We start from the raw sequence: 12,135 nt of genomic DNA, 5'->3' as shown, positions 1-12,135 counted from the left end.
AAAAAAAAAAAAAAAAAAAAAAAAAAAAAAAAAAAAAAAAAAAAAAAAAAAAAAAAAAAAAAAAAAAAAAAAAAAAAAAAAAAAAACAAAGATAGGAATGACACAACTTGCAAAAATCGGATTCAAATTTGCATGAAACCGTAGATTCATGGAAGCTATTTGTTGACTCTTGGCTTCAATTTGATATGAAGGTGTATGCATGGAACATCATACAAATATTGGTCAGACTTTTTTAGCGCAATTTAAGGGGAATAGCACAGTGCCCACTTTATCACACAAATAAAACTTTTCAAGTAATCAACAAATTCATGTTCAAAAATAGCTGGTAAGAAGTTGATTGAACATGACAAAAGTGTCCAGTACTGATTTGCGCAAATCAATTTTGGATACATGATGGTTAATAAGACAGGATGTTTTCTTATTTTTGTCATTGCCGTCACAAAGGACCTTATCTTCTTCAGTCAACTAGCTAGTGAAACTTCTTATAATCTTCGTAGTTTACATAGATCATTTGTCCTACTTTTAGTTACGTGTTTTAATTTCCTACCATTTTGTTATGGTTTTTAGTGCGAATGAGATGCCAAATATTTAATCTTGATTTTGAACATTTTACCAGTCTTGATCAACTAGAACATATATAAATCTTCTTTCCTATATGCTTCTTATCTTCTTTGAAATCCAAATATTGCAATTGGACATTAGTGGAATAGCACAATGCCCACTTTGTCATACTAACTTTTCAAGTGGTCAACAAATTCATCTTGAAAAAGAGCTGGTATAAAATTTATTGAACTTGACAAGGTGGTCAGTACTAATTTTTTTACTCAACAAATAATCATTCTTCCCCGTTTGGACAGTGGTCCTTTCTAATCAATTGGTCTTTTGTGTGAGCACGTAGCTTAATTATTGGATACATGATTGCTTATAAGATAGGATTATCATTGCCGTGACTAAGGAAAAATACCTTCTTCAGTCAATTTTCAAGTGAAACTTCTCATCATCTTTGTAGTTTGCATAGATCATTTGTCCAACTCTGAGTTACGTGTTTTTCTCCTATCGTGGGGTGGCTCTAGGAATTTTTCAGGAAGGTGGTAATGAAACTTAAGTTGAAAAAAATTTAATAAAAAAAAATTCAATATATTGAGTTATTGATATTAAAAAAAAAAAAAAAACCCTTGTAAATATATAAAATTTTATAATTTCTTTTACGAGTTTTTATATCTTGAAATCTTTATACGTTAGTTTATTATCGGTTGTCATTTTCTATTGTTAATGTGAGTATGTGTGACTATTTTATTTTGTTAAATCTATATAATATTTTATTTTTATGCCATTGTCATTATCTGTTTGTTATTTTTTTTTATAAAAATATTTTTAACTAAATGAAAAAACCTCAACTCATTGACACTGTATTAATTATTGACCACACAGCTACACTCATCCTTACATAAATAATACACCAGAAATTATTGTGTACTCCCAGAGTATCATAAATGTGTACTCCCTTCTCTCACATGAACGGTGGGTACAACTATGAATTTAATTAGTGCATTCATGTGAGAGAGGGGACTGCGCATTTATGACTTCAGGAATACCTAATAATTTTCCATAATACACTTAGTGTCTACTTAATCATTCAATTAATGTTTGAGCAATCACTAATTTTACTATTTTTTTCCTTAAATCACTAGCTTTATAACAAAAATTTATTATATCATAATAACAATCCACACACTTAACAAACTCTTTGCATTTCTTAATTATTAAATTATATAAAATTATATTATATTTATATTACACGCACACATTCATACAAATAACATTATAACAAAAAAAATAATAATAAAGCATACAATTAGTAGAGCCACTCCTGTTGGATCTAGTCGGGTAACCAGATTCAATGCTAAATTGCTAACTACTGACCGTGGCCAGAAGTTGCTAGCTTGGCAAATGTTCTAACGTTGCAGCCTGCAAATGATTTTGCACATTAATTTGGCAATAGCGTTGATGTGGCATTGTGAGAAGTTGACACATGGCTTGAGTGCTCTTCTTCCAACAACCATTCTTCAAGCTCTTTCTTAACATAATTTAACCACATTTACATTAAATAAAACATATTAAGAATTAAATTTGATTACAATAAAATTTTATGGAAGAGCGAAAAGTTCTCAACCAACCATTAGGAAAAAAAAAAAAACAATTAATAATCTTTGATTTTTTTTGTTTTTTTGTTTTTTTTTTAATATTTAAAGAAGAGTATAAATGCCTTAAGGCTACAACCACCAATTTATATTGGAAAGCACCGAGGAAGTCCTACTTCAGGAATAAGGGGCTCAAGTTTGACTCAATTTCTCTTAAAACCTATCTAAAATAAGGAAATAAAGCCTTATTCTACGAAACTATGAAATTTTATAAAAATAAATAAAAACATTTATAAATAATAAAAAATTAACTGTATATTCTTTACTATCTCAATAGGACTTAAGCAATACATTTTCATGAGTATAATTTTGCTTAAACCTGATATAAGAAAACTTGAAGTCCCTACATTGACCACAAAGTTAATAATTTCAATCCTTGAGTACAAAATGATTGCAACTTTTATGATTGTCGAGGACTCCTACTCTGAGTCTAGGATGACTTCTAACTCTTGGTTCAGACGCCTTGCAGGCATACTTACATTGATTTTTGTAGTACCTGTAGACACAAAGGGATTCGGAGGCATGGTTAACTTATCTCCTTCTCCTTCCAACATTTGGACCACCACTTTCATTGAAGGATGATCCACTGAGTTTCTTTGCAATTTTACCATCTCCATTATCCTCAACATAGACTCGTAAGTCTTCTTTTTGCTCTAACAAATTGTAGATCCATTCTGGGAAATATATTCAGCTAGTGTTCTCTGTGGATGCATCAACATTTTTCCTACCTTCAACCATTTCAAGCAACAATATTCCAAAACTGTAAACATCTGATTTGTAAGATACGCTCCCAAAGTTCCTAGAGAACACTTCAGGTGCAATGTAGCCCATGGTCCCCCTAGCTATTGTCATGGACACTGCACTTTGATCCTTTGCACACAACTTGGCCATACCAAAATCAGAAATTTTTGGATTGAAATTTTGGTCTAGCAAAATATTATGAGGTTTAATATCAAAATGGAGGATTTGTTGATCACATCCTTGGTGAAGATATTCAATTCCTTTTGCTATGCCGAGAGCAATGTCTTGTAGCTTTTCCCAACCAAGGAAACATTTAGAATCTACTGAGGAAATGAACTTCTCTAGTGAATCATTTGGTAAGAACTCATAAACTAGAGCTCTTCTAAATCCATCAGCACAGAAGCCAACCATTCGAACCACATTAACGTGGTGGATTCTACCCATTGTTCCCACTTCATTTATGAATTCTTCTCCATTACCCTTGGAACAGTTCAGGATCTTCATGGCTACATGGATTTCATTCGAAAATTTTCCTTTGAACACTGTTCCATAGGCTCCTTGCCCTAACTTCTCAGTAAATTGATTTGTAATTCTTTTAACATCATTATATGAGTACCTTGTGGGCTTGAAAGCTTTGTAATCTTCCAAAAAATTTTCAATCCTAGCTTGATTTTCTTTTTCTACTTTGTCATAGCGATAGACACGGTAGAGTGCATAGACTACTAGTACCAAAAGAATTGAACCTAAGATGGAACCTGCATGTTAAATATTCATGAGTCAAGAAAACAAAAAGTAATTTACACTAAATTTTAAAATGGCCAACGGACAACTCACTAGTGGCAGTGGTCACTAGTTTTCTTGATTTACCTGTAAAATATCTTAACATGATTAGCTTCTAATTACACCAATCAATAAAAAAAAGATAATTGTGTAAAAGTTGATCATCATTAGCCGAACAATATTTAGGCAATTCATGTGTACATAAACATGATAGTCCCTTCTTTTACATAAATACTCTTACATAAATAGTGGATTCCACTGTGACTTTATTTAGTAGAATAAGTTATTATGTGATGAGAAAGTATCAAGTTATTGTACTCCTAAGATGTTGAATAATTAATTTTATTAGCAAGGTAGTGTTGCATTCAGAAATTGTGTTCTTTTTTAATGTGATAAGCAATGAGTTTTCCTCAATTAATAAATTACCACACTTGTGCTAAACTTTTCAGGTAAATTTTATATTGATATTGCAAGGTTTAGTTTCAACTAATGAGCTACCCACCTATTCAAGGGCTCTAGATACATGCATAATTATTTAGTATTACGAAAGTACAATTTAAACTCTCTTCTATCATGTAATAGTGAGTCGTACTAATTAAATTCATGATAAAATTCATAATTTATGTAAAAGAATGAAGCACTAGCTTGCTTTATGCTCTACTCTAACGATACCTAATAATTTTTCTTATGACACAAGCCCACTTCTAAAATAATGATTTTTTGAATGGAAGAAAAAATATTACTTCAAGAATGGATACAGACACTACAAGCCTAGTTCTAAAATAATGTTCCTTTGGTTGAGGAAAAAAAAAAAAAAATTCATGACTGGTTACAGGAAATTACCGTTGCAGAGCACTTATAAACCAAGCTTTGATAAAATCAATATATGTTGGCATGAAACAGAACTTGCGTGATTATAGAAGTGGAAATTGGGTAGAAATAATACAACACCTTTGTTGGGGAAGCACTCAGTTTTCAAGGGGTCTAAAATTTCTATCACTTATAAATCGAGTCTCAAAGACTCGATTTTAGTGTTCTGATTTGGCTTTTCTTCCACGTGGCGTCCACCTAGAAATCGAGTCTCTAAGACTTGACTTATAAGCCAAAAATAATTTAAATCTAAGTCATGTACAAGCCATTCCCAGAAATACCCAAAAAAAAAAAAAAAAAGAAATCCCAAAAACACAACAATCCCAGCACAATGAAACACATTCGCTATTTATTCAACAATGAAACAATTTTTCTGGGTTTCTCTATTTTGATCAAAAACTAAACTTGAAAACCCAAATCAGATTAGAGAGAGAAAGAATCCGAGGTATATTGTGAAATTGTTTTCTTCAATGGAGTCTACGATCTCAACCCAAATTTCAACATAGAACAAGAAGAGTTGAAGCGAACGAAGCGTAGAAAAACCGAGACACGAGATCCAAAATCGGATCCAAAACCCGAGACGATCAAATGGAGATCTGAATTGGAGCAAAGAAACTACTCCACAAAGCTCGTCGAAGCTTTCCGCCAAGTCCGCCGCAATTCCTCCATCTCGCTGTCATCAGCCAAGCTCTCCTCCTCCTCCTCCGTAGTACGACACCGCAAGATCTGAGACGCAGCGAACCAAGTTCTCGCCGTATCGGCCAAGGGAAAATCTTGATGGAGCCGGGCGATTCTAACGAGTCGACTCAGTTCGAAACTCGCCCACAACAACACGAAGCACAAGAAAGGAGCGAACAGAGCCGGCGCCAAGGTGAGGTGAGCTCTCTCTCCTATCTGATCTGGGTCTCTAGATTCTTTCTCTTCAATCTAATCTGTGTCTCCTCGGATTCTTTCTCTCTTTGATCTGATTTGTGTTTCAGGGATTTTTTAAAAATATTTTGGGTATTTCTGGTAATGGCTTGTACATGAAAGACTTAGACTTAACAGTTTTTTTGGCTTATAAATCGAGTCTTAGAGACTCAATTTCCAGGTGGATGCCATGTGAAAAATATGCCAAATCAGATGTGATCAGAACACTGAAATCGAGTCTTTGAAACTTGATTTATAAGCTCAAAATCGAGTCTTTTAAACTCGAGATGTTAGTAAAAAATATAGTTTTGTAACAGTGCTTATTAATTATATTGTTTGGAAATCAGTGTTAATTCCCAATTTTGACCCTGAGTATCCCTATGGCACCCCACCCCAATCAAATGGACCCAAATCTTAATAATAAAAATAAATATAAAATAAAAAACTTAATAACTGTCAAATAATTTATCAAGATGACTTTCAAAAAAAAAAAAAATTTATCAAGATGACGTATGTGCTAACGCCAGATATTGTCAGTGTGATATTGATGTTGATATTGTTGTACTAGTCCACTACCGCGAACTTGCGCATCATCTTTCTTCAAGCGGAAACTCTACTTTTTTACTTTATTAATGTTGAAGATGCTATGAAAACCACAGAAAGGAGTTTTTATTGTGATTGTATACAGCTGTGGAAGTTTTACTAGTATGTACTAGTGGAAATATTCCTCTCTCTCTCTCCATCTTCCTCAATGGCAAGAGGATTGGCGTTCACTGTAGGACTAACTGTCCTTATTGCTCTTGTATTAGTCCATCTAACTTGCTGTGCTACTAGTGCTACTGCTACGGTTAATCATACCTGCTCCGCTTCTTCTTGTGGGAATATCCACAACATAAGCTTTCCTTTTCGATTGAAGACCGACCCCGAAAACTGCGGGGACTCAAGGTTTGAACTGTCGTGTGATGAGAACAATCGTACGGTGCTGTACTTATTTGGAGGAAAATACTACGTACAGGAAATCAGTTACAACAACTACACAATCCGGATTGTAGACCCGAGTGTGCACAAGGACAATTACTTCTCCTTCTCCAACCCGACTTATTCTTTATCTCGATATAATTTCAGTTTGGAAAACGAATACGTATATAGAATGGATCCGCGGAAGGAGACGGAGTGGTATTACCCACAGCTATCACGAAGTTTGGTTTGGATGAGCTGTGAAAAATCAGTGAATTCTCCATTGTATTTGGACACTTCTACTTGCAATTATAATGACAACTCTTCTTCTACATCTGATTCCAAGAGGTATAGATATGTTACAGTTGGTATAACCAGCTCATCCCAAGTGGAGAACTCGTGCCAAGTAGAGAAGATGTTTCTGACATCGTGGCCAATAAATAATATCTCCTGTAAAGACGTCCGCGATGAATTGGTATATGGTTTTGAGATTTCATGGCTCTATGGTATTTGTAATAGTCATTGCGGAGGAGACAACTATTATTGCCAACTTGATGACGCGAACAATGTTCAATGCATCGACCGCATGTACAATCCTGGTGGGTAAATAAAGCGAGAAAGGCCATAACACTTTCCATTCTCTAATTTACATGTTGTGCATTATTTTCCCTTTGCAAGATTCTTTCTTTTCTGAACTCTTGCATTTTTTCACTGTCACTATTCACTAACCATTCATCTATTTATTCTATTAAACTTCTGTAAGACCAAACTTCTTGGTGCATACTCCATCCATAATTCTATACCAATGTAATAGACATACTAGGATACTTTTATTCAAGTCTAAGAATAATGACTAGATTTAATTCTAAGGTTTCCGAACGCTGATGCTTTTCTTTTATTTGTCATTGCAGGATTGCTTGACCGTATCGGATATAGACTCCAAGGTGAGGTTTCTTTCTCAAAAAGTTGTTTGAAGGGTAATATAGAGTGGACAATAAAATAGAATTGTATGAGTAATATATTGTGCCTGATGTGATGATGATAGAAGTAGAGGAATAACCATGTACTTGGGCAATTGGTTGATCTCAAACTTTTATGCTTGAGGAATATTAAAAAGTTAAAAAGTATTGAATTTTTAAAGAAGATAGCTTCTTCGTGTTTGGGAATAGTTATTGTAGTTTCCGTATAATGACTAAATTCAATTTTAAAGTTCTCAACGTTGATGTTTTTCTTTCTTTGTCTAAAATGCAGCATTTTGGTTTGCAATTTGGGACAATGCAGAATGGTGGCATAAAATTGAAAGAAATACAGGTGATTTATTCACAGCCACAGGTGAGGTTTCTATCTGAAAGAAGTTGTTTGAAGGATAGTAATTAATATAGAATGGACAAGGAAATAGAATTGCATGAGTAATTGCGCCTAAGAGCATCCTTATCAGCTGTGGCATAATTTATGCCATTTTACCACATTAAAGACTTACTTTATTATTTTACAACATCATTTTACAACATACCATTTATCAGATGTTCTATACTCCAATTCTATACATTAAAATAATATTTACTACACATTAAAATAATATTTACTACACATTAAAATAATATAAACTACACAATAAAATAATATATCTAACACAATAAAAAACATCTACAACACTGCTGCTGCCGCTGCCGCCGCCGCCGTCGCTGCCGCCGCCGCCGCCGCTGCTGCCGCCGCACCGTGGTAGCCACAATCCATTGTAAAACCACTACCACAACCACTGTCATCAACAATCCACCCCAAAACCCATTAAAAACAGAGCAACACCACTAGCACAGTAACTCAAACCCAGAAAACACAATCAAAGCCCAGGCAACCCAAACCCACGAAACTCAGGCAACCCAAACCCAAGCAACCCAGGCAACCAAACCACTAACACCAGCAACCCACGATCAAGATCTCACCTCACCTCAACGTCGATGCCACGATCGTGACGAACACTCCGATCTCACCTCAACATCGATGCCCACGTCGATTCCGATTGGCGATGACGATGACGATGCCCGGAGAGATCGGCGATGACGATGCAAAATGAAACCGGTGAGACGACGATGATGGATCGGCGATGACGATCGGCGATGACGGATCAAGATCAACAAACAGAGGTGAGAGGGAACGGTGAGAGAGAACAGAGGTGAGAGGGAACGGTGAGAGTGAAGAGAAAAGAATAATCTGAGGAGAGAGGAGAGAAAGAAAACAGAATAAAAAAAATAAAAATTATGCCACATGTGAACAGTACCGTTGCAAATTTGCAACGGTACTGTTCACATGTGGCAAATTTTATGGGATTTAGCACATCTGATAAAAGGAGATTTTGGTGTTGGTGTGGTAAATGTGCCAAATATTTGGCATTTGGCACATTTACCACATCTGATGGTGATGCTCTATGTGTGTTGATGACACGAGGAGGAATAACCATGTACTTGGTAATCGGTTAATCTCTGATAATAAAATTATTAGGAAATTTTGAATTTAATTATTTAATTATAATTTTATTAACCATCTCAAACTTTTAGACTTGATGATATGAAAAGTAAAAATTTTCGAATTTATTATGAAATTAGCTTCTTTTTTCTATTAAAAATTTACTTTCCTAGCTCCCAATATTTCAGTGAGNTAGTAGCTATAAAGATGTTGGGTAACCCCAAAGCTAATGGGCAAGAATTTATCAATGAAGTTGCAACAATTGGAAGGATTCACCACGTGAATGTGGTGCAACTCATTGGTTTTTGTGCTGAGGGACCAAAACGTGCCCTTATATATGAATTCATGCCTAATGGTTCTCTTGAAAAATACATTTTTTCTCGAGAAGGAAGTATCCCTTTAAGTATTGAACAAACATATAAGATTTCTCTTGGAGTGACTCATGGAATTGAATATCTACATCGAGGATGCGACATGCAAATTCTGCATTTTGATATTAAGCCTCATAACATTCTTCTCGATGAGAACTTCATTCCCAAAGTTTCTGATTTTGGGCTTGCAAAACTTTATTCAATGAATGATAGCATAGTGTCATTGACTGCTGCAAGAGGAACATTAGGATATATAGCTCCAGAGTTGTTCTATAAAAACATTGGAGGGGTCTCCTATAAAGCTGATGTTTATAGTTTTGGCATGTTATTGTTGGAAATGGCAAGTAGAAGAAAGAACGTGAATGCATTTGCAGACCATTCAAGCCAAATTTATTTCCCAACTTGGGTCTATGGCCAATTTAGCGAAGGAAATGACATAGAAATAGAAGATGCCACAGAGGAGGAGAAGAAAATTGTTAAGAAGATGATCACAGTCGCATTATGGTGCATACAGATGAAGCCTAGTGACCGTCCTTCAATGAACAAAGTTGTAGAAATGCTTGAAGGAGAAGTTGAATGCTTACAAATGCCTTCCAAGCCTTTCCTATCATCATCACCAGCGAGACCAACAGGGGATGTAGGAGACAATTTAAATTCAACTAGTTCATCATTTCAATCAGGTGAATCAAGTCAATCGGCTATACTTTAAATGCAAGGGAAAGTTAACACCACAGCGGAACTGGGGCAATTATTCTTCACATATATGATAGCATAAAAACACTTCATATTTTTGTGTGACAAATAATTGGTCCCTTAATTTATGATAGCTATCCTTACCTACAACAAATTTTCTTTTTTGCTTAGTGCGTGGTATATTTATTTGTTAAAGTCTTTGTAAGAGGAAAAAAAATATTTATTGTGTATGTGTAATTGATTAAGTTAATAAACAATGCTGAAAAACGGGGCAATATATTTTGGAGTGGCAATAGCCCAGTTGTAGAAATTGCTTTACTTTTATTTATATATTTAGTACTCATATGCATGGTTAGCAATTAATTCTTGTTATTATCATAAAAAATAAAAAATAAAAAATAAAAAAACCGATCAATTCATAAATGATTAGTGGCTGCTCTGCCTGCTACAGCGGATAAATTATTGTTGTGCAGATAATTAATATTCCTTAATCAACCAGGCTGTTCAATTAGAGTTGTCCCATTGAATGAAAATATTCCTGTTTTAGCTCTTGAAAATTTGACTTATATTTTTACGTATTCGTCTTGTACTAATTTAAGTGCACAAGATGTAGCAAAAATTTAAGCGAACAAGGGCATGGCTTTGTTTACTTTTTTGAGATTGGTGTGTGGGAATTAAAATTGTCTATGATTATACCTCCTCTGCTTGATGAATCACGCCTAACTTGGACTCTGAATACCATAATGAGTAACAATACAACCAGAACAACACTCAAAACGTGGCTAGGATTTTGCCTTATATACCTAGGGCAAAAACATAAAACCCTAAATGTTTAATGAAATAGGGGTGAGTTGGAAATTCTGTAGAAAAACATTCTGGCCGACTTTCGATCGATCGAGTCTAACCTTTAATCGATCGAGCTAGTCCGAAATGCACTAATACATCTGTAGCCTCTCGATTCCAACTTTATATGAATTACACAACTTTGAGCAAGCCTAAACAAGACTAAACATATTGTTTCGATCATGGTTTGCCAACATTACACATTAGAGTTCTAAATACATCAAATCCTAAGTCTTTAGAACCTAACAAAGTCCCCATTTGGCAATCCGTGACAAAACACAAATTAAAAGCTCAAAGTTTACAAATAAAAGCCCTTTACAAAAATAATGCTCATAATACAAATTCAATTCTAACTACTATCCATCAGTTGCAAGTGTAGACAGCAGCTCAATTGAATCAACCTGTATATTTCTGAAACACTCAACAAACGCATAAACGCATGTGTGACAGAAAAACAGTAAATCAATAGATATGTAAACTAACTTTCCCCTTAAGTTAGATACAACAAAAATAAAAAATTCTTGTATATTTCACACAACACATAATAAAGACATATATCAATGAAAAACTCATAAATATAAATCAATAAGCAGTGAACACAAGAAACAAGAATCATATATATCAAAATAAATGTATCTCCCTCTAACATGAATAGCCCCAAAAAAAAGATATACAAAGCGAAGCACCTAGATACAATTTAATATCTCCACTAGCTCCGTAAAACAAAAGAAATACTCCCCCTAACTACAAAAACTCATCTACAAGTGTCAAAACTCTACTCCCCCTTTTTGTGACGGAATGCCAAAGGACAATCACATGCCATCATCAAAAGGAGGTGGTGAGGGTGAACGAAGATGTGCTAAGTCGGCTCGCAAAGCACGTATCTCATCAAGCAAGTCCACCAAAATCTGACCATGAGCCGCCTGAACGATCATGACAGTCTCCAAGGTACAACGTATATCAAAGTCTTTCGAAGGAGGTGGAGGAACATCAGCAGAAGCAGCATCACCAACAGGATCAGCAACATCCTCACCAGCAGGACCTGTGAAAGAAGGAGGAGGAGGTGCGGTACCAGAAGACTCAGACCTAGGGTGTTTAGAGCCAACTCGAAGATGAACAGCCCTCTATTTAAGAAAAGACACACCAATGGGAACAATAACATGTACGGACTCAGAAGAAGGGAAAAACATCTAGACCAAGATATAAAAAAATCCTATGAATAAAAATAGGATGGACAAGAGCATGAACAGAAGATGAACTCCTATAAACTTTGTTCAAAGAACGAAAAACAAGTGAGGAAAACTAAT

At 34.8% G+C, this 12,135-nt stretch overlaps 2 protein-coding genes and 1 pseudogene across 2 annotated transcripts; 2 read left to right on the top strand and 1 right to left on the bottom strand.

Moving 5' to 3' along the window:
• Window positions 1-2,508: 2,508 nt before the first annotated feature.
• LOC112034467 (rust resistance kinase Lr10-like) lies at window positions 2,509-3,917 on the bottom strand (annotated as a pseudogene).
• Window positions 3,918-6,109: 2,192 nt separating this feature from the next.
• On the top strand, window positions 6,110-9,113 carry LOC112034466 (uncharacterized). Its single transcript, XM_024067284.2, has 3 exons — window positions 6,110-7,057; window positions 7,370-7,402; window positions 7,710-9,113. The coding sequence occupies exons 1-3, from the start codon at window positions 6,253-6,255 to the stop codon at window positions 7,805-7,807; spliced, it is 936 nt and encodes a 311-aa protein (XP_023923052.2). The 5' UTR covers window positions 6,110-6,252; the 3' UTR covers window positions 7,808-9,113.
• Window positions 9,114-9,120: 7 nt separating this feature from the next.
• Window positions 9,121-10,297, top strand: LOC112031199 (rust resistance kinase Lr10-like). The gene has a single exon (XM_065770173.1). The coding sequence runs from the start codon at window positions 9,129-9,131 to the stop codon at window positions 9,999-10,001; it is 873 nt and encodes a 290-aa protein (XP_065626245.1). The 5' UTR covers window positions 9,121-9,128; the 3' UTR covers window positions 10,002-10,297.
• Window positions 10,298-12,135: the final 1,838 nt, after the last annotated feature.

Source organism: Quercus suber, unplaced genomic scaffold (genome assembly GCF_002906115.3).
Source record: "Quercus suber isolate HL8 unplaced genomic scaffold, Cork oak 2.0 scaffold_3B, whole genome shotgun sequence".
Lineage (NCBI taxonomy): Eukaryota > Viridiplantae > Streptophyta > Magnoliopsida > Fagales > Fagaceae > Quercus > Quercus suber.
Note: the sequence above shows the minus strand (reverse complement) of the source record. Positions and strands in the feature narration are given on the sequence as shown.